Source organism: Neophocaena asiaeorientalis, unplaced genomic scaffold, assembly GCF_003031525.2.
Source record: "Neophocaena asiaeorientalis asiaeorientalis breed wild unplaced genomic scaffold, Neophocaena_asiaeorientalis_V1.1 scaffold154, whole genome shotgun sequence".
Classification (NCBI taxonomy): Eukaryota; Metazoa; Chordata; class Mammalia; order Artiodactyla; family Phocoenidae; genus Neophocaena; species Neophocaena asiaeorientalis.
Genome location: NW_020172982.1, coordinates 5,588,934 through 5,612,927, shown reverse-complemented (window position 1 = coordinate 5,612,927; position 23,994 = coordinate 5,588,934). Strand labels below are relative to the sequence as shown.

Here is a 23,994-nt window from a genome sequence, read left to right as displayed (position 1 = left end):
TCAAATAAATAAATAAATATATATATATTTTTTTAAGTCCTTAATTTAAAAAAAAGGAAAGAAAGAAAAGAAAGCAGTGCCCACCCTTCCTGAATCATGATCTAGAACATACATGCTCACCATCATCTACATGGAGAAAACACCACTGGTCATCCTAGCAAGCTTTTAAGCTCTAACTTGGTATTTGTTTGCATCTTATATGGTGATTCTCCTAGAAAATGCTTTTCCCTTTTGGATCACTATCTTTAAATGTCAAGTGTGTGAATACCACTTAAATCACAAGTAAGCTCGAAGATCATCTCAAAAGCAGAATTGAATGGGAATAAAATGATAGTTGTATGATCTGAAAAAGGATGGATATATGTATATGTACAGCTGAATCACTTAGCTGTACGCCTGAAACTAACACAACATTGTAAATCAACTATACTCCAATATAAAATAAAAATTAAATTTAAAAAAAAGGGGAAAGAGGTAGCATACTATAAACAAAAAAAAAATGATAGTTGCACAGTTTCCACAGACGACTGTTAAGAATGCTGTTACATTCTTAACTAACACAACATTGTAAATCAACTATACTCCAATATAAAATAAAAATTAAATTTAAAAAAAAGGGGAAAGAGGTAGCATACTATAAAAAACAAGAAAAAGATAGTTGCACACAGTTTCCACAGACGACTGTTAAGAATGCTGTTACCCACAATCAGAAGGGGAACACTGCTCTCACAGAGGGGTGCTCTGCATTTAGGGTGTCGACACACACTCCCCCCTCATGCACTTACAAACACAACCAAGACAGAATGAGCAAAGTGAAGTTAACTGGAGGTTTCATGTCGATTAGGCTAACGATGTAGAAAATCACCAGGAGCCAGGAGCAGAAGAGAACTTACAAGCACCAGCGATATTTTCAGACGTGGCCTCCGTGGCGTGTTTTCAAAACTCGTGGGCCCTGTGTGTCATTAGGAAGATGGTTGGATCCTGCTTGAAAAGCCCGTCGGTAACGTTCGACAACAGATGTAACCCCTAACGTTTGTGTGAACTAGATTAAGGTTCTGGAGTCAGTCATCAGGCTCGTTACTACTGGATTTTCTCTGGTCCGTGCTAATAAACTAGATTATTGATTTTCGGATTTTCTGTGTATCCAAGGATAGTCTCTAAGATGTCTTTATAATGTTTCATGCTTCAGTTGTCAACCAAAATGACATAACAGTGAGTAGTCATTTTCTAATCACGTTGAAAGAGGTTCAAAAACAGCATATAAAACGGAGCTTCCCAGCCTCAGACCCACAGAAGCATCGTCGCTTGTCACTCCTCGGGCTGGGTGGAGGTCATCCCTACCTGCCTGCCATCTTCCCCCAGGAATTAGCTGAATTCACAGCTTAGGACCTTTGATAGTCAGAAATCTGCTTTCCAATATGTTTGAATGGCAGGACAGCTCCAAAGACACCTCCACCTAAATAGGATTTTAGCACATCAGGTGTTATTGCAAAGTACAGCAGGCTGGGTTGCCGTGTGGTGGGTGGTGTTTATTCATCTTCTCTTCCCCTTTCATGTGTATGGATGGACGATGCTCGCCGTATATGGCCAGCTCTCGGGGCGTATGGGCTGGGGATCTCATGCATAGAGTGTGTGTATATGTAAAGTAGAAACGGAACCCGGGCAACAAAATGAACTTCTGTGTGCAAGAACTCTATGAATTACACCCAGCTGCCGGTAGCAACTGCTACATGCAGGCCACTGATTATTACGCGTATTTCAAAGACAGTCCAGGTTACAGTGGTTGCAACGCTCAGGCTGTGCCCAGTAACAACATATATATGGAACAGGCCTGGGCAGTGAATCAGCCTTATACCTGTAGTTACCCTGGAAACGTGCAGAAAAGCAAGGACTCTGACTTGGACATGGCCCTGAATCAATACAGCCAACCTGAATATTTCACCGAAGAAAAGCCTACTTTTTCTCAACTGCAGTCGCCATCGTACTCTCAGAAAAAAGGTAGGGACCATCTTACTTCTATTTGATCCAAGTTTCCGTGTTTGTCTCTGGGGTGTTTGAAAGGGACACTTTGCATCCGCTTCGTCAAATCTTCGACTTCGAACGCTGAATGTTTGAAATTAAAAATAGCAGGAAAGAGAGGTTGCTAAGTGATCGAAAGGGGTCCTTGAACGACAGAGATTTCCGAGCACTTTTTTCTTCCTATATGAAAGCTGGACGGAGTTGGTTTTTGAGGCTGTGTGTATGTTACCTCTAAAGCGTGGGTGCGCACGCGCGTGTGGATATATATACTGCCCCTAGGGAATACTGTCAGCTTCTTTGCTAAAGAAAATACGTAAAGGCTTCCCCTTGGTGGACAGGCACTGTGGCATTTGAAGTGGGATCATTCTCCTCGGCTGAGGTTCAGATTTTAAAACTCATTTGACTTTTTCTTGGCACTTCATAGGAAAAGTTTATTTTAGGTAACTAGTAAAATATTTCCGTGATTTTTTTTGACAGTACTATAATGTTGATATGTTGGGATTTGTAAATGTTCTTTTTAATATATTTACTTACCCATGTAAACTGTAAGGAATCTACTTGTAATCATAACAAGCTGTAAGAATATAAAACTCATAAAGAAACTGATACACTTTATCTTGCCATCGTGTCCCTAAAGTTGGACATGTCTGCAATCATGTCAAATGAACTCTGTACGAAACAAAGTGATTTAGCCTTCAGAATATCCAATATTCATACAAGTGCAACATCCACTTCTTTTAATAGACACTGTGGCTTTCCAATGCTGTTCAATTTTCTATCAGTAGAATCTGTCTCTTATTAGCAAAAACTAAAATAAAAGAGGCAAACTGGCAGTACTCAAGGAACTTAATAGCAGCTGCCAGACAGAAATGCTTTTGAAAATAGCTTAAATTCTAGTGCAAATATCCCAGAAACTCATTTTTTCTGTGAACAATCCACTGGATATTGCAGAGGAAACCACATGTACAGGTTTCCATAATTTGCAAGAATATAATGCCCTCTGATCTTCAAAGATGAATTTCTCTATGAAATTATCTTAAAACATAATGTTGTTTGATTGTGACTCCTGTAAAAATTATCATTTGCTTTTCTTAATGCGACTCCACGATTAAAAGTAGCCTGTTTTGAAAACTATCAAACAAAATTTTCAAAAACAAACTAAAACTGAAACCCCTTTTAGTTTCTACCATATGCTGTCTTTGCATTTTCTGTGCTATTCCGTAACTTCCAGATATGAAATATGAAGGGAATTACAGCATAAGACATATTCAGAGTCGTTCATCTGATTTTCTTTTAGCTTCACCTCCTCTTGAAAGGCATCAGAAGTTCTCGTTTATTATAAGGGACACCCTAATGCGAATGTTTGAGGTAGACTGTGTGCTTTCTGTTTCATTTAATGCTGTACTTAAAAGTAATTTGTCTTTGGAAAGCAGTTAACCCTGCCTCATTAGACGTGCCTGGATATGTCTTTCCTAATGTTGTAGGATCTCAAGGAAATATTGGTGTGTCTCTGTATTGCGGCATTCCACTATTCTTAAAAGTTCTTGCAAAACTTTACAGGCTTTTACTCTTTCTCCTTTTGTCTTCTCACCGTATTTTCTTCCACCTGTGCTGGAGAATATTTGCTTATAAAATGCTAAACCAGCGATTCTTTACTAATCAACTTGACTCATGAACCAGCGGCTAAGACACATCGTATGCATATATTGATGTAATTTCTCAAAGCCATATGCCATTGAAAGGCCACTGCCACCTGCCAAACTCACTCAATCAGAGCAGGCAAATATTCTTAAATGCGCCATTATTTACTGTTACGAGTCTTTAAGTAAATCCCAGTAAAACTAAACCCAGCTGTCAACTGTCTCTTAGGACAAAAGGTCGGACCCAACGCGTTTATCCATATTGATCCATTATTGATTTTTGCTGCTGTTGGAGAACATCAGTAGTGTCTCCTTAAGGCAAAATTAAGACAATAAACAGGTGTTCAGTGCGGCAGCCCTCATTATTCCAATTGGATTTTTATCTATTTTCATGAAATTCATAATTGCTTCGTCTGTGCTTGTCACTGTCACAACTCTAGGCACTCTTCAATAATGCAGCTGTCTTAACTTTTTCATTATTTTTTTAAGGATGGCTTATTCTCTAGCCGTAAGTTGGAGTTTTCTGGTACGTAGAGAATGATCATGACCTTGTTAAAAAAGAAGTGTGTATTAAGTACACACAGATAAAGTAAAGGAAGGCTACAGAACCCAGTGACAAGACTGGTTATCTTGATAACAGTCTTCAGAATGATTTAGTTCCCTTTGTGTTGTTCTTCTATGTTTTTACATTTATAGCCAAGAGGAGAAAAAGTTCCCAGGCTCCTGAAGCTCTGAGAACCTGAATTAAGGAAGAGTCAGAATGCAGTTCATTGAATCAAACTTAGAATAAAACTTTAAGAAGGGGGGGCAGTATAATTTTCACATTGAGAGGGGCTGAAATGCAGACTTGTGATGTCTGTCAAATTTTCCTATAGTATACGAGAAAAGACATTTTTAATTTCGAAAAGTGAGGGACAAATCAAAAGAACTCGACCCATCACTAAGAAGATACGAGCTCCTTATTTTTTAATCTTCCAAGTAACCTAGCCATGGTTCGTTATGTTCAAATCAGCCAACGCAGCCAATTCCACTCCACACTTTCTTCCTGGCCCCAGCTAGGGAGGAAGGGGAGAGTAGGTTTAGAAATCAGACAGAGGGATAGAGAATTGGCAGCCAGGGTGCTGCGACTTCTCCTTCGTGGCAGAGGTTTCAGCAGAGCTATAAGTCGATATCTTTTTTTTTTTTTTTGGCGGGGGGTGCTGGCTGTTTCCACCAGAAATTCCAGTTACATTCCAAAGTCCCCAAAGAGAGCTTGAGTCTGGCCGCTCTGCGGGCAGCTTGGCCAATTCGCCTCTGGGTCTGTTTCAACAGAATCCCTCCTTGGAGTGTCTGTCCTGTGCAACCCTCCTCCACAGGAGTCCCTGCTCAACATTCTCCGTATCATCTTTACTGGAATGGCGTGTCCAAAAATGTAGCTAGTGTGTTTGTATCCAAGTTGGTTATCGTGTCCAAGGGGGTAAGAATTTCCTGGGTTTGAGCCAGGATCAAAGAGATGGCGCGTGTTTGTACTGTTCCGTTTGGGGTTTTGACTGCACGTGTCCTTGTTTTACAGCTGCATTGTTACTGGTGCAGAAAGAAATACTCATACCTGAAGCAGAAACTCCACATAGAGCTGTCCTTTCTGTATCTGTTTTCATTGCCCCTCTGCCTCCGGTCAGGAATCGAAGTCTTTTTTTCACGTTCTGCAGCTCTGTTGACTGTACGTGAATAATTGTGTAGACATGAGAAATGGATTAGAAACAAGCGTTAAGCCCCAAAGAAATACGATCTCTAATTAGAATTTCCTTAGCCTCTTTTAAAGTGAAAGAAGGATTGCTATACAGTACATTTGGGGACAGGGTGGTTCCACGGGCTGCCCTGAAAAAAATGTTACAGGAGAAACAAATACCCTTAAACCCTAGAATCACACTCAGTCCAGTGAGAGGCAGGCAGAAAAGGAGACCAAAAAAGGGAAGATTCGTGAGTCCCATTGCCGTGAACTTGAATATGAAATGATGGCACACTATCTCAACTTCTCTTTCTCAACCCTTCCTTCTCGCCTTCTCCCTCCCTTTGTCTCTTTCCCCTACTATTTCCCCTCTACCTCTCTCTCTCTCTCTCTCTCTCAGTCTTCCTCTTTCTTCCCCAGTCTCTCCCACCCCTACTCTTCCTCCCTAGTTGAATTTGTTTAATTTAAACACATATATGATCCGTCTGCCCAATGAACCAAGTGTTGTAGGCATCATGTCTTTACAATGTAATACTTAAGAGGTTAACGCAACTGCAGACTTTTCTGCAATGCTTGTGTAATTGTAAGGATGCTGATGTAAATGTAGGATTTCAAATTGGGCATTGCCACCCATAGACTGTGAAGAGTCAACACCACTCCAGAAAATAATAGAACCATTTTTTAAAAATACAAAACCCATTTGTTGCATGAAAGTGCCTCTCGGCACCCAGAAATGCACAACAGTCGTTTGCGAACCAAGTCCAAGTGCAGACAAAGCATGAGCTGACTCTTCTTTCTTCTCCTTTCTGAGAATCAGGTACCTGTCCTGTCAAGGCATGTCCTTCCGAGATTGCATTGTATGCCCATCCTCAGGCACACACTGCCACTCCTCGAGATGAAAGCTAACAGCAAAAATCCAAGGTCTTATGAGAAACTGAAGTCAGGTGCCGGCAGGCTTGGGAAGGAATGTTGGAGCTGTTTATTTCCTGCATATGGGGTTCACGTCCACCACCTCACATCCCTCCACAAAATCGTTTCCACAAACTCAAAGCTTTTCTCTCAGCTCCCAGCATTCAGGTGCATTCAGCCTGAGGTCCAGTTGCTTCCCGCTCTACCATCTGCTCTGGGCCAGCTTTTAGGACCCCCTTCCTTGTCCTGATACCACCCAGTGCTCACTTAGGCTCTGCATTCTCCCTTTTTCCACACCCTCATGGCCAGGGCGCTTCCGTGCGCTGTCCTTGGTACCAGGCTCATCTCAGCGCCCTCTCTACCAGCTCCGTTCTCCAGGAGACTCCCAGAGTGGTCGGTCACTCCACCCACCCCCGTTCCTTGTCTGCAGAAACTGCCCGCCACGCCATCCTGTCCTCTTCTCTGCGTGTCCCCCCGCTTCTCCCCCAGAGCCTCTGCTTCCGGTCACTCGGTGACAGTTCCTCCCTGCCCTCTCCACTCACCCTCAAACGTTCAGACCCTTTCCATGACCTGTTGGATCAAACACGAACTCCACCACCTCTTCCCTGCCCCAGAGAGTTCCGTCTGGATTCTGGTTTCGTGCTTCCTCCCATACGCTCTGTTCCAGAAATCTCAGCCGGCCTCCTCTCTCAGCCATACTGCCCCCCATCCCTGAACCAATGATACTTTTTTCCCAGCCACACCCCAGTGTGCGCCCTGCCCTTCTCAGCCTGCATCACTTCAGGTCGCTGATTCAGCTCACAGCTCATCAGCCTTTTCTATTTAACCGGCACCCTATTCTCTCCAAAAGCCCTGCTCCTGACCAGCCCTGACTTCAAAGACAAGTATCCCTTGCGTAATATAACAGTGCTGAATCATTTGTGTAAATCCCCTCTTTTTTTTTTTTCTTTTTTTTTTTTTTTGCGGTACGCGGGCTTCTCACTGTTGTGGCCTCTCCCGTTGCGGAGCACAGGCTCCGCGGCCACAGCTCACGGGCCCAGCCGCTCCGCGGCATGTGGGATCTTCCCGGACCGGGGCACGAACCTGTCTCCCCTGCATCGGCAGGTGGACGCTCAACCACTGCGCCACCAGGGAAGCCCCTTGATTAAAATTTTGACTGGCTAGTTATACCAGTCTTTTCCCCATCTTAGTGATTTGCATCTTCAAGTGGTTTTAGCTCTAATTGTGGATTGAAAGGTTTTGTCAGGTCCTGAGGGTTGGAGTCTATGCGGACAGGGAGAAGGAAGGTTAGTTAGGGACTTCTTGTGTGTGAAACTGTATTATACCCAAGGTTAGGCCTAAAAATGAAATATTTTAGTTTCAGGAATTCTTGAGTCAGAGGAAATAAGGTAACACTTGCTTTGGCCCCCTTTTCTGCCCTAAGACTTCCAAGATGAAGGAAATCCAGAGTCCTTTGTCATCATGTCCTCTCCCCTTTTCTGGATTAACAACTCTGACCTGGTCCTCCTTCTGCTTCCCTTTCCCTCCTCTGCCCACACCCCGCAGAGCTCTAGAGTTTGAAGACTTGGAACTCGGGTATCTTCACCCCTCAGCCAGCCATAGGGCAAGGTATAGAGCAAAGATGCTCAGTGATGCCATGCGGGGAGAGCGGAGAGAAGAAATCTTTCTGAAGAAAGATTTCATGAATGGGAGCCTCTGGGTAGCTCTGCTGGGAATTTGCAGACAGCAGTGGAAGAACACCTTTAAGTTTATCACTGCTTCAAGTTTGAACCCCATTTCTTACACACTGGGCCATACATGGTTGTTAAGTAAATGGATGGATAGATGGATGGGTGGAAGGGTGGAAGGATGGATGGATGGATGGATGGATGGACAGATGGACACATCTATGGACAGATGGATGGATGGATGGATGGATGGATGGATATAGTGTTTATCAGAGGGTTAAATATTAATGTGATGCAAAACGTTATCTAGTACCAAGAAGAGTCAGGATTAGTATCTTAGGAAAAAGCTAAGCAATGAACTGTTCAAGATCTTTTAACTATATAAAGAAATGACATCAGGAAGAAGGTGCCAGTGGGGAAAAAAGCTTAAATCAGAAGGGCCTGAGCTGTGGGATGATTTGAAGAAGTTCCGTTAAAATTAGAAAAAAGGGGAGACGCAAGAGGGAAGAGATATGGGAACATATGTATATGTATAACTGATTCACTTTGTTAGAAAGCAGAAACTAACACACCATTGTAAAGCAGTTATACTCCAATAAAGATGTTTAAAAAAATTGGAAAAAAAACTAAACTTGCTAATGGTTTAGCTTCCTTCAGGGTGTGAAAATATATTCTCATCCGATAGCCTGACCCAAACCACTCAGGGTCCTTAGCACTAACTTCACCATGAATCAGTACCTTTGTGAACTGCCCAAAGGATTCCCCACCACCAGTAACAAACACTGCTCCTTTTAGATGCCAGGACTGGTTGCGCTAGGCAAGTGGTCTGACACAGAAGGAAAGATTAGCCAGGTTGGAAATGGTCTCTGAGCCCAGCTCCTCTCCACTTCTGCTGGACTGACCTGCCTAGGCAGCTCCGTCTCCTTTACACCTGCCACCAAGATATGCCTTATGTTCTATTCCTAAGGCCTGTGTGTCTGCCAGCGGGACAAAGGAGGGCCCAGTGTTTCTTCTTCTAGGACCTGAGATGCTGTTATAATTCACTCAGAAGAGTTAAACCAGCCAGCCTTCTGATTTGACCCATTCATGGGAAACCAAGTGAATTGTGTTCAGTGCCAACCAAGAAGCCAAGCTTGCCCCCTGTTGCATGATTTCTAGCGCAAATGCACACAACTTTCCTTCCACATAGCAAGTCCCTCTGAGGATCAAATTTTTAAGAATTACTGTTACCGATGACACGGATAAACCTTGAAAACATTGTGCTAAGTGAAAAGCCAGTCACAAAAGAACACATATTGCACCATTCCATTTGTATGAAATGTTGAGAATAGGCAAATGTGTAGAAACAGAAAATAGATTAGTGGTTGCTTAGGGCAGAGCAGCTGGAGGAGGTGGGAGGGCCAGGGAGTGACTTCTAAAGGTACAAGTTTCCTTAGGGGGATGATAAAAATGTTCTAAAATTGATTGTGGTGATGATTTCACGACTCTGTGAATATATTAAAAGCCATTGAATTGTATGGTATGTGAATTAGGTCTTGATAAAGCTCCCAGCAAAAAAGGTAAAAAAATAATGTGAGTAATTTTTTATCACGTCAACTTATTTTACGTGCGGGGTAATACTTAGCAATTAATCAGACATTTCCAAGTGTCCACTAAAAACATCTCCGAGTCCTTTGTTGAACAAACAGATGGAGTTTGCTTTCATAATAATAGGCTGGATAAAGTGACAGCATGGTTTATTAGTCTAAGAAATAACGCATCTGAGAATATAAAAGCTGGGCAAAATACATCATCCTTGCGCTATCCCATATAGTCAACGGGCCTTACCTGTTTTCGGGTGTGATTAACCACGCTTCTTTAACAGTCACCTGGGACAGCTCGCAGATGCAATTCTCAGGTGAGCAGCCAGGCCTCCAGGATGTGCTTCTCGTATTTGTTTCCAGGCAGAGCACAATACTGACATTCAATGAGCGTGCACTCCTGGCAGCATGCACTTTCCGTGGCTGGGCGTATTGGCCGGCATGTGACTCATTTGGGGAGCATGAAAAAGCAAAAGGGTGGAGACCCTGAGACAGAAGAGCAAGCAGTGGTTAAGTTCTCTAGGAGAACTGGTTACCATGTGATGTTGTCATGTACATGCTGTAACCTTAAGAGAATCCCCACCTACCTGTTCACTATGTGTGGGATTTTACTCGCTGGTGACAGTTATTTAATGATGGATAATGGACTTAGGTATAATGATTGATGTATCATTGCTTGTGGTGACTGTTTTGGGTAAATAAGATGCTTCTGAGTTAATATTTTAGAGAAAAGAAAGAGATGGGTGGGGTGCACTAGTGAGATCATGTAAGCAACTGCTACCAACTTAAGTAGATGTTTCTGTAGACGTTTTGATGATTTAACTAAAGACATAGTTAATCACCTATCCATCCACCCACCAAGAAAATAATGTAGGAGAAATAAGAGAACAAAGCAAACCACCCTTCAGACTAGCAGTCAGAAAACAGAAGGAGGGACTTCCCTGGTGGCTCAGTGGTTAAGAATCTGCCTGCCAACGCAGGGGACACGGGTTCGAGGCCTGGTCCGGGAAGATCCCACATGCTGTGGAGCAACTAAGCCCGTATGCCACAACTACTGAAGCCTGCGCACCTAGAGCCCGTGCTCTGCAACAAGAGAAGCCCCCGCAATGAGAAGCCCGCACACCGCAACAGAGTAGCCCCGCCTGCCGCAACTAGAGAAGGCCCACGTGCAGCAATGAAGACCCAACGCAGACAAAAACAAATAATAAATAAATTTATATTAAAAAAAAGAAAGCAGAAGGAGCCCATTCCACTCGTACATTGAATTATCACTTGATTCCAGGGTTCACAGGAACTTTAAAGGCCAAACAGTTCAACCATCTACATAAATTGTTGAGCTACAGAGAAGAGAAAACTTCAGTGTCCTACTGCCAACACCAAAGAGTAAAAGCAGGCTGGTAGTGGTGAGGTAGGGGGAGAGATGGCAAGCCTCCTGCTTCTTCCTAACTCTAGTGGATACTCTCCGGCCCTCCCAAGGCATGTCCCTCAAGCAACACAGTGTCCAACTGCAGTACAGTTTGTTCCCAAACATGAGATTAGAAGGAAAAGACCTGCAGTTCTCTCTCCCTTCTCTCTGCCATCTGCACCTGATACCAAGAACTCAAAAGTCTTTACTCTGCTCAACTGTACATAACCTCTAGGTGTAAGAGATCAAGATGTAGCTTTCCTATGCAGATGGTGAACAGGCACGTGAAAAGATGCTCAACATCACTAATCATTGGGGAAATGCAAATCAAAACCACAAGAAGACATCACCTCACACCCGTCAGAATGCCCATCATGAAAAGGAACACAAATAACAAATGCTGGTGAGGATGTAGAGAACAGGGAACATTTCTACACTGCTGGTGGGAATGTAAATTGGTACAACCATTATGGAGAACAGTATGGAGATCCCCTTAGAAAACTAAAAATAGAGCTACCATATGACCCATCAATTCCACTCCTGGGTATATACCAGAATAAAACAAAAACACTAATTCGAAAAGATACATGCACCACAGTGTTCATTGCAGCTCTGTTTGCAATAGCCAGGACATCGAAGTAACCTAAGCGTCCATCGACAGATGAATGGGTGAAGAAGATGTAGTACGTATATACAGTGGATTACTACTCAGCCGTAAAAAAGAATGAAAATTTGCCATTTGTAACAACATGGATGGACTTGGAGGGCGTTATGCTAAGTGAAATAAGTCAGACAGAGAAAGACAAAAATTGTATGAGATCACTTACATGTGGAATCTAAAAAAATACAACAAAGTAGTGAATATAACAAAAAAGAAGCAGACTCAGATATAGAGAACAAACTAGTGGTTACCAGTGGGGAGAGGGAAGGGGGAGGGGCATGATGGAGGTCGGGGAGTAAGAGGAACAAACTGTTAGGTATAAAATAAGTTACAGGGCTATACTGTACAGCATGGGGAATAGAGCCAATATTTTATAACTATAAATGGAGTACAGCCTTTAAAAATTGTGGGGCTTCCCTGGTGGCGCAGTGGTTGAGAGTCCACCTGCTGATGCCGGGGACACGGGTTCGTGCCCCGGTCCGGGAAGATCCCGCATGCCGCGGAGCGGCTGGGCCCGTGAGCCATGGCCGCTGAGCCTGCGCGTCCGGAGTCTGTGCTCCGCATCGGGAGAGGCCACAACGGTGAGAGGCCCGCGTACCGCAAAAAAAAAAACTATATTGTACACCTGTAATTTATATAATATTGTACAGCAACCGTACTTCAATAAGAAAATTTAATTTAAAAAACTGTAGTTTCCTGACAACATGGATATGTATATTCCATCTGCCTTTAACAGGAGGTGCATACTTTAATCATTGGATTACTTTGTTATTTAAGTTACTCTGTGGGACTTCCCTGGTGGTCTAGTGGTTAAGACTCCGCACTTCCAAATCAGGGGGCACGGGTTCGATCCCTGGTGGGGGAACTAAGATACCACAGGCCACGTGGCGCAGCCAAAAAATAAAAAAAGTTTTTAATTAAAAAATAAATTAAAAATAAGTTACTTTGTGTTTTATGAGTATGTGTTTCAATGCACACACGAGCATAAGTGCACACACAGTCAAACATACCAATCTACGATGCAGAAACTAAAATGCTACAGTGGTTATCTCTGTGGTAGAAAGTTGATAGTTTAGTCTGTTTTTTGCTAATTTATGTCTTTCAGTTCTTCTACAATGAATTGTATTACTCATGTAATTTTTTTATTTCAAAACTCTGGACTTTATAAGGAACTAATATACACATTGTTTTTGATTCCTAAAGACTGACCACTGGAAAATGTTAGTTAGTTCCAGAGTATTTCTGACCATTTTCACTATGACTCTCCCCCCAGTTCTACATATTTGATAACTAGTTGGTGCTCTAGACACATAGCCCTGTTGGAACTTTTATGTTGTTTCTTTTTATGGATTTCTTTACTCCCAAAACTGTATTTGGAATAAATCAATGCCTCGTGAGTTTTCCTGTAGATTTTATTAGTATTCCTCCTTAAATTTGAGCGCCATCAGTTACCTAGCAGACAGTGGCATACCAGCTTGGGATTTGGGGTTTACGACCACGTAAAGAGGAGACCTAACCAGCAAGCAGAGACTCTTTTTGAGTGTAATGAAGAGTGGTTTTTATAGACCAAAGGAGACAGCTGAGCCAGGTGTATAAAATTCAGACTTCAAATCTCGCCTTTTTGGTGATGGCTCCTCAACCAAACTGGCCTGGACGTAGTGATTTTCATTTCTCTGCTGTGGGAGCATGGCATCTCCCTTAAACTGTCCTTAGCCCCGTGTCACTCTAGCAAACCCAGTGATGAGAGCCATCAAAGAAAGCGGGACCGAATCTAGTTGATTGGTGAGCGCGTGTGTCCCCAGATCACTAAGTCTTAGATGAGCTTGAATCTGGATGTCTTAGTGTTAATCTGAGTGGAATTTTGGGTGTTTTGTTTGTTTGTTTGTTTTTACCGAAGTTCAGACTTTCTAAGGCAGTTTTCATGAGGCTGGAAGTTTGGGCTCCTGTGTCTGCATTGTCACCTCTCTCAGAAACCCTTGCCGAGATCCTCAGCCTTCGCAGGCACACCTCCAGACTTCAGCTTGCCCGTCTGCACCGTCCGGATATAAGCCTCTTCCCTTGCGCTCTTCACCACTGGCTCACAGCAGCGATCTTAAGAAACTGTGATGCTCTCCATTAGAGGAAGCAGGTGCCAAACACTGGGGTTTCAGCGTGGACGATACGATCCCTGCCCTCTAGCTGGAACTCTAAAGCCTACAGTGAACCAGAGATCATGGTCTAAAGGGAGGAAAAAGTTCACAGGTTGTTAAGATGCAGACAAGAAAAGGGCTGCTGGGCTTCCCTGGTGGCGCAGTGGTTGGGAGTCCGCCTGCCGATGCAGGGGACACGGGTTCGTGCCCCGGTCCGGGAAGATCCCACATGCCGCGGAGCGGCTGGGCCCGTGAGCCACGGCCGCTGAGCCTGCGCGTCCGGAGCCTGTGCTCCGCAACGGGAGAGGCCACAGCAGTGAGAGGCCCGCGTACCACGGAAAAAAAAAAAGAAAAGGGCTGCCACTGGGGCAGCACAAGGAGAAACGGAAGCACCCAACCTGGATGCGGGCTGGGGGTGGGTGGGAAGGCATCTCGGAGACTTTCTCCCTTGTGATTTGGACACTGCCCTGTCCCAGTACTGACCTCATTATATGCAGATGATCTGTTATTGTCTGTTTCCCCCAAAACACTGAGAGCTGCCCCAAGAATTAAGACTTAGTCAGCTTTAGATCCTTGGCATGTTGTTGCCTGGCACATAGCACCCCCATATATATGTTTATCGAACGGAACCGTCCTCTTTTATCTCCTCGTTTCTTTGTTTCTTTAGTAAGAGCTTTATGGGGACATATTTCACATACTATAAAATTCACACATTTAAAGTGCACAAAATAGGTTCATTCAAAGCAATGGTTTTTCACTCAGTGGTTTTCAATATATTCCCAGAGTTGTACAACCTTCAGCACTATGAAATTCCAGAACATTTTCATTACCTTGAAAAGAAACTCTGTACCCTTTAGTGGTCATCCCCCATTCTCCCCTCCCTCCAGGCCTTGGCAACCACTAATCTAATTTCTGTCTCTAGGAATATGCCTATTCTAGATATTTCACACAAATGCAAGTATCTAGCTTCTTTCACTGCATGTTTTCAAGGTTCATCCTTGTTGTACCATGGAACAGTACTTCTTTCCTTTTCCTGGCTGAATAATACTCCATTGTACAAATATACCACATTCTGTTTATCCATTCATGATTTGATGGACATTTCAGTTGTTTCTACATTTTGAATTTTATGAATAATGCTGCGTTGAACCTTCATGTATGAGTTTTTGTATGGATACATGTTTTCACCTCTCTTGGGCATATACCTCAGAGTGGAATTGCTGGGTTGTATGTCACTTTGTGTTTAACCTTTTGAGGAACTGCCAGTGTTGTCTGGTTGTGCTATCATAATATCACAAGTTTGCAGAATCTTTTTCTTTAGATGGCCTTATTCATTCTACCTGAAGTTAACTATTTTTAGAAAAAGACCAACATAACTTATACTGGAGGGCTGGAAGTCAGGAGATCTGGATTTTAGTCTCTGCTGTTAATTTCTAGTGTGAGCCTGAGGACGGCCAAACCTCTGAAGGCCTGTTCACCTCAACACTACCTGCTCTTCCAGGACCTTTCCAGCTATAAAGTTTTCTGAATTTATTGCATGCTGCCTTGGTTCCAAAGTAGATCAAGTCCCCTAAGAACAAGTTCAGAAATAAGCCTTTCGAAAGAGGCTGTGTTATCCAGAGCACCCCAGGTGTCTCAAATCCCAGCCTCTCTGGATCTCTCCATATAAGCCCAGGCCCAGGGATTCTCAATTCTAGATGTACATTAGAATCACCCAGAGAGCTTTTAGGAAATTCAATGCCTATGTTTCCACACCCTAAAGCCATTGGAATAAGATTCTCTGAGGGGATTGGTCTCTCAGATTCAGTATTTTTAAACAGTTGATTCTAAAATTCAATAATTTTAAACAGGGTGATTCTCAGGTCTAATCATGAATTTATTGTTAGGAAGAAGAAAAGAAACTGTTTCCCCAGTTCAGTAATCTAAGTTAGTGATTGGGGTGTGAAAACGGGTACAAATCCTTTCAGGAGCAAAGAACAGGTTGCTCTTGAAAGATCTTATATTTTCTTCTTAATAATTACCCATAATGTTATGCATAACAAAAATGATAAATCCACTTATAAATAAATTTTTTTTAAAAATCCAGGCCTCTCTGCCACATCCATGGGCTGCAGGAGCCTCCGGGCCTGTTCCCACCTGCACAGCAAGAGTGAGCAGACCTGTTTCTAAGGCATTCCGAAATCCCGGGCCTGTTAACTCTGTAAATGTGAACTGAGGTCCTGGGGAAATATAAGATACTGAGCAAGTGCATTAGGTCACTTTTTAAAATGTTTTCTTCTTCAATGTTTTCCTTACCTTGTATATTTAAAACTAAATGATCACAAGATGTAAACTGTAAAGCAAAAATTGTATTAAAATGTACAAAACAAGTCAGCCCTGCTTCCTCATCCACCTTCCTCCTCCGGGCTATGGTGTGTCTTTAACATGATATTGTTTTTTCACACGCTTCTTCTTTCCTTCTTCACAGGCTACATCCCCAGTTACTTAGACAAGGACGAGCTATGTGTCGTGTGTGGTGACAAAGCCACCGGCTACCACTACCGCTGCATCACGTGTGAAGGCTGCAAGGTAACTGCCCTGGGGCCAGTGAGCCCCGATCCAGCCCCTTCCAGGAGTCCTCCAGAATGCAACCTGAAGTTTAGGTTCCTGTTAGAGCCAAATCCCGACATTCATGGCCTGTGTTCATCCTCTTCATTTTGGGGGGCATATTCAAGAACTGAATTTTTTTTTTTCTCCAAATCAAAAATAACTAGATGAAGTTTTGTGACGGTGTGAGGTCTGCTGTTTTAGACAGGGAGAAAATTGATAAAATGTAAAGAAATTAATAAAAGCCTCCCTTTGAGTTTAAAAATGCATAGATAGATATTTTATAACATGCTATCATCCCATGAAATAACCATTTCTCCTCCTGTTTTATCTCCACTGTTTAAGGAGGCAGAGTTCACTCCAACCACAAGCTAGTTGCCAGTGTCAGTCTGAGAGAATTTGCTCACTTCTAAGGGTTCCATTAGGGAATATCTTTGAGGCTACTTAGGTTCAATTATATTCTGAAATGATCCGAACTGGCTTATGGCACAGCCTGAAGTAAGTAAATTCTGGTCGTCCATCAGCTAATTACACGCTCTCCAGACCCATCTTCAGGAAACACTTGACAAGAAGACACCAGTGATCAACAGTCAGTTTACCTCCTGAAAGTGAACCTGAATTTGCCTACTTACATTTTCATTATCAAAGTGAAGATGAGTTTCTGGCAAACACGTTTTGGTCCGACAGCCTAGCCTAGAAAATAAAGTCCACTGTAAAGGTAAACAAAGCTGAACCCAGTGCGTTCAGCTAATGTTTTATAAAGGAGGTAGTAAGTCAGAGAAAGGCTTTAATTTTTTGTTGAATGTTTTATTTACCTTCCGTATTTTAAACTAAATTATCAGAAGATATGAACCGTAGAGCAAAAATCGTATTGTTTATAAAACAAGTCCGTCTTTCCCCCTCCGTCACCCACCTCACTCCCTCCTCTCCTTTCCTCCCTCCTACTACCCTCTTTTCTCCTAACCTTTGACCTTACACCACCAAAATCAACACGTTAGGTCGGTTTCATACTAACCTGTCTCATTTCCCTGGTGGAAGATTTTCCATGCAAACTCCCTACTTTTTGTGCACGAAATGAGGAAACATGTAGCCTACTGATGTGTTGAGATGATCTATCCATTGAAAAGAGGTCATTTTTAAGACCTCAAGGCGAGACTTATTTTGGAATGGGATGTAATATGTTCTCATTCATCCAGGCCCCTTTGATATAGAACTTGTCACCTTTTAACAGAGACTGAGCTAAAGGTTGCTATTACGTCTGTGGAAGTAATGTCTTAAGGAGTTTAATGGCATTAATTACAAATAAGTTGCAGCTGTTTATTAACTGGGACACTTGCAGACTCTGTCTCTTGAAAGCCCAATTCTATCGGCCTGCTTTGAAAGGAATAAAACTACATGAGTTTAGATACTTTCTCTCATTCCAAAAGCTCGCTAATTCAAATGGGTCTTTCTTCTAAATTAGCCCCAATTCATAAGGCTTTTACCTACCTGATTATGCAGCGCTGAGATTCTCTCAAATCAGTTTTTAATGACAAATTTTGAATTCTGGGGGAGACTCTAATGACAATTCCATTTATTACTCCACTCCCAAAGTGACTCTAAAGACCAAACGTGCCTCACAGAGGACTTAATGATCGTTAGCGATTGACTTAAACAAAGGAGAGCCAAGCCCGTTAACCTATTAATACGTGTCTCTGACTCACGTATGTCTTCACGGTGATCAAGAAATCCACTACCCTCTTCTCCCAAGATCACAGGATGCTTGGGGCCTGATTCAACTGAGGTTTACTTAAAAGAATCAATCACGTAGCAGAAAGCTAGATTTCTCAGCCCTGGTGCCTTTGTCTCGGATCAGAATCCTGTTTCCGGGATAGCCCCAATCATAAAATCAGAAAGTCTTCCTAGGGCGGTTACACAGATCATTTAATGCAAGGACAGAGTGTCTTGGAAAAAGACAAAAGAGGTGGTCAAATGAAACACAGTTTTGAAAAATGGCCAAAGATGAAAAATGTCGTGCTTCACATCTTGTTTACTCAAGCCTGTAATTTGCAAGTATTTCTACCCCATACTCGTAGAGTGTAGAGGGAGAATCTTTTTTGCCTGTTTCTGCCCTGCAGACAGTGGAAGTCTTTTGGAGATGTTTTGTCTGTTGTGATGGGCCAGTTTTCATGCATCTTTTGTAGAAAGAATGTTGATACTGCCCCGAGTAAATCACTTTTTAAAGAGAGACTCGAAGCTTTTTTAACAGTTGCCCGAATATTGAACTAGGAGGGTGACAGTTCCTTGGAGCACTGATGAGTGCATCATTTTGGACCACTAAGGAATGGATCCAGTTCTTCTCCAAATGCAGAAAAACGAGTCTGAGGTCGATTTATAAAGCACAACCTCCGCTCACCCACAAATCATCGATGAAAGATATGTTCTTATTCAGTCCCTGGGACATCTCTTTTGTCAGCTCACTGCTAAAAAGAGCTTTTTATAAGTAGATTCTGTTAAGTATTTGCTATCCAAGTTCACATCCAAAAATTAATTTTTGTCCCTTTTTAAAATTAAGGGACCTACCATCTTTAACATTTACTCAAATAAAGTGGTCCCTTCATGTGGGAAAATATGCTTTTAGCATAGCTTAGGGAAGGCCAACATCTTAAAAGGGATTTGGTCCATGAAGTGTCCGAGAAGAGTCAGCAAGGTAAGCCACAGAAAAGATGGCACTGTGAATAGCAAAGCCTGCTACCTCAACATTTTTTCCAAATAAGCCAAGTATAAGTTATTTCATTCATTCCTTGTAAAAGCTCAGAGTAGCCTTTTTGGAGAAATGAACGTTACCTCTGCATCTGGTATATCACCTGTTCCCACCTTCCTGTTGTCTTACTCCCCAGTAGGCTCCCGCCACCCAGAACACAAGCCAGCGTGAGCAGATGGGGGAGAAAAGGTCTCCCAACTCCACAGTAATGATTTCCCATCTTCAGAGCAGCAGTCAGCACGCTCGCTGGAGGCCCCGGACTTAGGTTGCTTTGCATCCTCCAGAAAGAGGGTGCTAGACAGTACCCCCTCCTCCCTGTCTGTGACATATGTCTCCTTGCTAGAATCTCTGAGTTTTTTCTGTCTTTCAAGCAAGTGTAACCCTTGAAGGGTGGATTGGAGGGAGGGGGAGGGGGTAGAGGAGCGGGGACAGCTTGTTTTTCGTTCTGTGCGGGCCCTGACATCCAAGCTTTGGCAGGACCGCCCACCTTGAACACCCGGGAAACACGTGTCAGCAGCTGCCCCGTGTGTGCTTTAGGGAATCTTAGGACAGTTCATCGATGTCATTCAGACTAATGGACTCAGTGTTTAAGGATGCAAAGCCAAATACAATATGACAGTTCTTCTGTTAGGAATTGGGCAATAGTAACATCAGGGGGTGGCAAACATGCCCCGAAACCAAGTCCGTGAGTTTCAGTTACTGCTGTCATTTTTCCATTTTATTCCGCTATGCCCAGTAGAAAATCCTACCTTGGACCTTTTCATTACAAGGAAGAGCTCCTGTGTCTGAGTGAGGAATATGCAAGTGGTATAAGTGCATAAAGCCAGGGCAAGTTAAATGGGATAATTACAATTTGGGTTAGCCTGGATGAACTGGCATTTCCATCCAATTTATGCAACAAAGTTGGAGGTCCCTTTAAGGTTTAGTGGACAACATCCTTCAAAATTTGTTGTGCCTTGCTATTCTACTAAACCATAAAACGATGTGGTTATTTTGAGGGGTGGGTGAGAGGGGACTGTTTATAATATGTTCATCTAAAACGTTTAAATAATACAGTAAATTGGACTCAATCTATATCATGTAAGCCAACTCCTGGGCCCCAGGCCGAGTTCCAGCATGTACTTGCCATGTGATTTGGGGCAAGTGATTTAACCTGTCTAAGGCTTAGCTTTCTAATCCCCACAGTGGAGATATTAAGCATACTGACCTCAGAAGGCTGTGGGAGAGACAGAGGCCCTGGCACTTGTCTGCAGCGCTTTGCAATGCGCCCCTCACGATATATGCTTTCTGCAGTTATAAATTCCTACCAGACCTGAGTATCATGTCCAGAAATGTTCTCATATGACACAGCCTTGAGGATGTTGTGTAAGTCACCAAAGCCTGTATTCTCAGGTGGCCCTCTCCCATGCCTTGAGACAAGAAGAAACATTGAACTCTAGGGCGCATGTCTACAGATATTGGAGAAAAAGGGTGCTAGGAAAGGAAAACTCCAGTGCCATGAGCTATGGGAAAAATTTGATAAAGAACTTGGAATTTTCTCCTCCCCAAGGACTGTTGTTTCAAGGGCTCTCTGAGCTGGTCATGGGCATCTCAAGAGTCGAAAACCAGAATTCAACCAAATCTCTATAGACAATTAATGCATCCCTTTAAATAATAAATGATTAAATTAATTAATTAATAAAGCATCACAAGTATCCAGCTCTTATTTCTCCGGTATAAAGTGTAGCAAACCTCTTCAGAGCTTCATTTAGCAACACAATTATGGCATGAAATAATATAATTTATTTATATGACTCATCGTTTAGAAGACATAAACGTGAACATGAGATTTTCCCATTAGCCTTGAGGAAATGCCAAAAAGATAAGAAGAGACTCTGTAGCCTCTGACATCTCCCTCAGATTTAGAATTATTTAGATTCACTTTGGGCCAACTGCCCTATATTTGAATAGGTCGAGCTAAAGGCCCGTACAGAGGTAAGGTCTAAAATCATCCATCACAGTCAGGAAGATACAAAATACTGGAGTCACTTATTTCTCGAAAATATGAAATGGTTGTCCTGGGTCTTTCTTTTTCATGTAGGGTTTCTTTAGAAGAACCATTCAGAAAAATCTCCATCCATCCTATTCCTGTAAATATGAAGGAAAATGTGTCATAGACAAAGTTACAAGAAATCAGTGCCAGGAATGTCGCTTTAAAAAATGCATCTACGTTGGCATGGCAACAGATTGTAAGTAACCTTCTTCCTTTGCTTCATATTCAAGGAGTGTTGACTGGGGGAAAGGTTGGCTCAAGGAAATCACCCAGGCAGGAGAGAAAGCAGGAACGCATGTGGACAGAGGGAGAGCACGCAGCATTCTCAGGGACCCTCACTCCCAGCCATAGCTGGGAGGTTTCCATCCTACCCTCCCCATCAACTCCTGACTCCGAAGGCATCCAGGCGATGGGTGAGAGACAGAGGTTAAACTGTCCCCATCATGTTTGCAGGACAGTCAGCAGTGCTCTGTCTACACAGAGGTTCCAGATGAGAGGTCTGTCCTTCCACCTGGATAAAGTGTAATTTTCCACACAACATTCATGTGGTGAGAAGCACAAGGACTAATATTTTTTCTAAAGCAGAGACAGGAATTTATTCTGTGGACATTTTTGGAGTCAGGGTACTGGTAGAAAACATCGTGTTCAGAAATTTCTAAAGAATGTGAACTTGAGTGCTATTGCATGACTCATTCTGCAGTTGGTTTTTTTGTTATATTTTTAGCCATAAAAACATTCCAAGCTGAAGTCATCCTACCCAGTTTTCAAAGTGCCACAGCATATGGTGGTGAGATTAGCCGTTGGGGTCTCTTCTCCCCACACTGTGCAAGGGATTTACACCAGTCACTTTAATTAATCTAATTATGAAATGAGAATCGTGTCATTCACAACATGTGGCCTCCCTTTTGCCAGGCATCAGGGTTTCTGGTTTCCACTGGCATAAATTTTTTTGCACATCAATGAAGGAGTCCTACTTTCAGTTTAAAGTAAAAGAAAGAAAAGAAAAAAGGAAAGAAAAAAGAATGCAATGAGGATTTTTCCTTGTGAAGAGGAAATAGTCACAGCTGCATTTATGCGACAAACAGGGTTCTCTCAGCTAGAACGACAACAAAAAATCTCTGGAACGTCCTGGTTTGCCCATTAAAGAAGACAGAAAGAGGAATCTTTTTTTTAAAAAAAAAAAAAAGAGGAGGGTTGTGTCTGGGCATGAGGCTGGAAACCCTGGTTTAATCCTTCACCTCTGGCTGAGTTATTTGTCTTGATCTTTGAAAGGCTTTTAGCGGTTGCCAACAAAATGCCTGCTAAGGTTCTATGGAAATGAGTGACCTGTTGAATGTCCATTGCACTGTTTTATTAAGAAGTTAAAGAGATGAATGTTGATGAAGTTTAAAAACTCAGTGTTGATCTACACGGGGTGGAAATTTGAGTGCACCTTGCTTGCTTTTTATAGCAAGAGCTCAGGTTTTATAATCAGAAAAGCTGTTGGAGTCCCAGGCCTGCCACTTACTAGCTGTGTGCCCATCGGACTTAACTTCCGGTTTCCTTGTGTGAAGGTATCGCCAGCCCCACAGGTGGTTTTCAGGAGTAAATTAGATAACGCACATCCAATGCCACGATCCCTGGCACCAGGGAAGCATTTGGGGAGTGAGGTTATGCGTGTAGCGCATTCCTCGTCTCCCTTAAGGAGTGAATCATGATGACGTCACAGGGCTCACCCATCCACCCACATGTCTAAGTGCTCCCCTGACTCTGATGACCCAATCACATCTCCACGATTGGGGTTTCATTCTTCTGTTTGTGGATTTGCCAGGCACCTCTGGTTCTCTTCCTCTGCTCCGTTTGCTTTTTTTTCTTTCCCTACCAGGTCGCGGCTTCCTCAAGAAACGGCCCTAGGACAGTGATATTGTAGGACCACAGTCAGGGGTCCTGGGTCTTGCCTTGCCTCTGCCATGAACTTGCTGTGTGACTTTAAGGAAGTCATGATCTCCCTCCTCCTCTGTGAAGGAGGGCGTTGCACTAGATGAGAGCTGAGGACCCTCCATTGGTAAAACCCTATGACTCTGTAGTACAAAACCTGAGTCTTTCCATGCCACTGAGGGCTACTGAGAGTCTGGTGAAATGGTTTCGTTTTGGAAATTAACCACAGAAATATAGGTTTCTTGTTACCTGCCCTTATTTCCTTTTGCATAAAAGTCGTGGCTCTACTTCCTGAGCATGTATAGTGCATTATCACACTGATACCCTGCAAAGCAGGTATTATTGATCCGATTTTTTTTAAGATTTTTTTTTTGATGTAGATCATTTTAAAAGTCTTTATTGAATTTGTTACAATATTGCTTCTGTTTTACGTTTTGGATTTTGGGCCGCGAGGCATGTGGGATCTTAGCTCCCCAACCAGGGATGGAACCCGCAACCTCTGCATTGGAAAGAGAAGTCTTAACCACTAGACTGCCAGGGAAATCCCTTGATCGGATTTTATATGGGAAGAAATGAAAACTCAGAGAGCCTCAGTAACCTTCCAAAGGTCACACAGCTAGAATGTGGTAATATAGGGATTCAAACCCGAGTCTTTCTAGATTCCAAAGCCTGGGCTCTTTAATCACCTTTGAGCGTTGACCAGGTAGCGAGGAATGCAAAGTGAGTGCCTGTGAGGCCTGAGCTAGACCCCGCCATACTCCAATCAGCCTTCAGGAAACGAATGAAGAGTTAGACTCCTTTTTCCTTTGAGGAAGAGATCGCCAGCCTCTGTTTACTGCTCAAGAACTTTCTGAACCTGCAGTTCTTCTTAGTAAGAGCCATTTGCGGGGCGGAGGGATGGAACAGAAACCCCAAGAGTGAATTCAGATGATTGGCTAGACAGACACACCTGTGAACCTATAGGTAGGATGGGCTTTACCTGTCTCTGGTTCATTCTT

At 42.9% G+C, this 23,994-nt stretch overlaps 1 protein-coding gene across 2 annotated transcripts in view; it reads left to right on the top strand.

Moving 5' to 3' along the window:
- The window catches only part of THRB (thyroid hormone receptor beta), a 307,753-nt gene that overhangs the window by 264,428 nt on the left and 19,331 nt on the right, over positions 1-23,994 (top strand). For both annotated transcript variants that reach the window (XM_024742055.1, XM_024742054.1), the window contains 2 exons: positions 16,186-16,286; positions 21,128-21,275. In XM_024742055.1, coding sequence (XP_024597823.1) covers positions 16,186-16,286; positions 21,128-21,275 — 249 coding nt within the window. The remainder of the gene's footprint in view (positions 1-16,185; positions 16,287-21,127; positions 21,276-23,994) is intronic.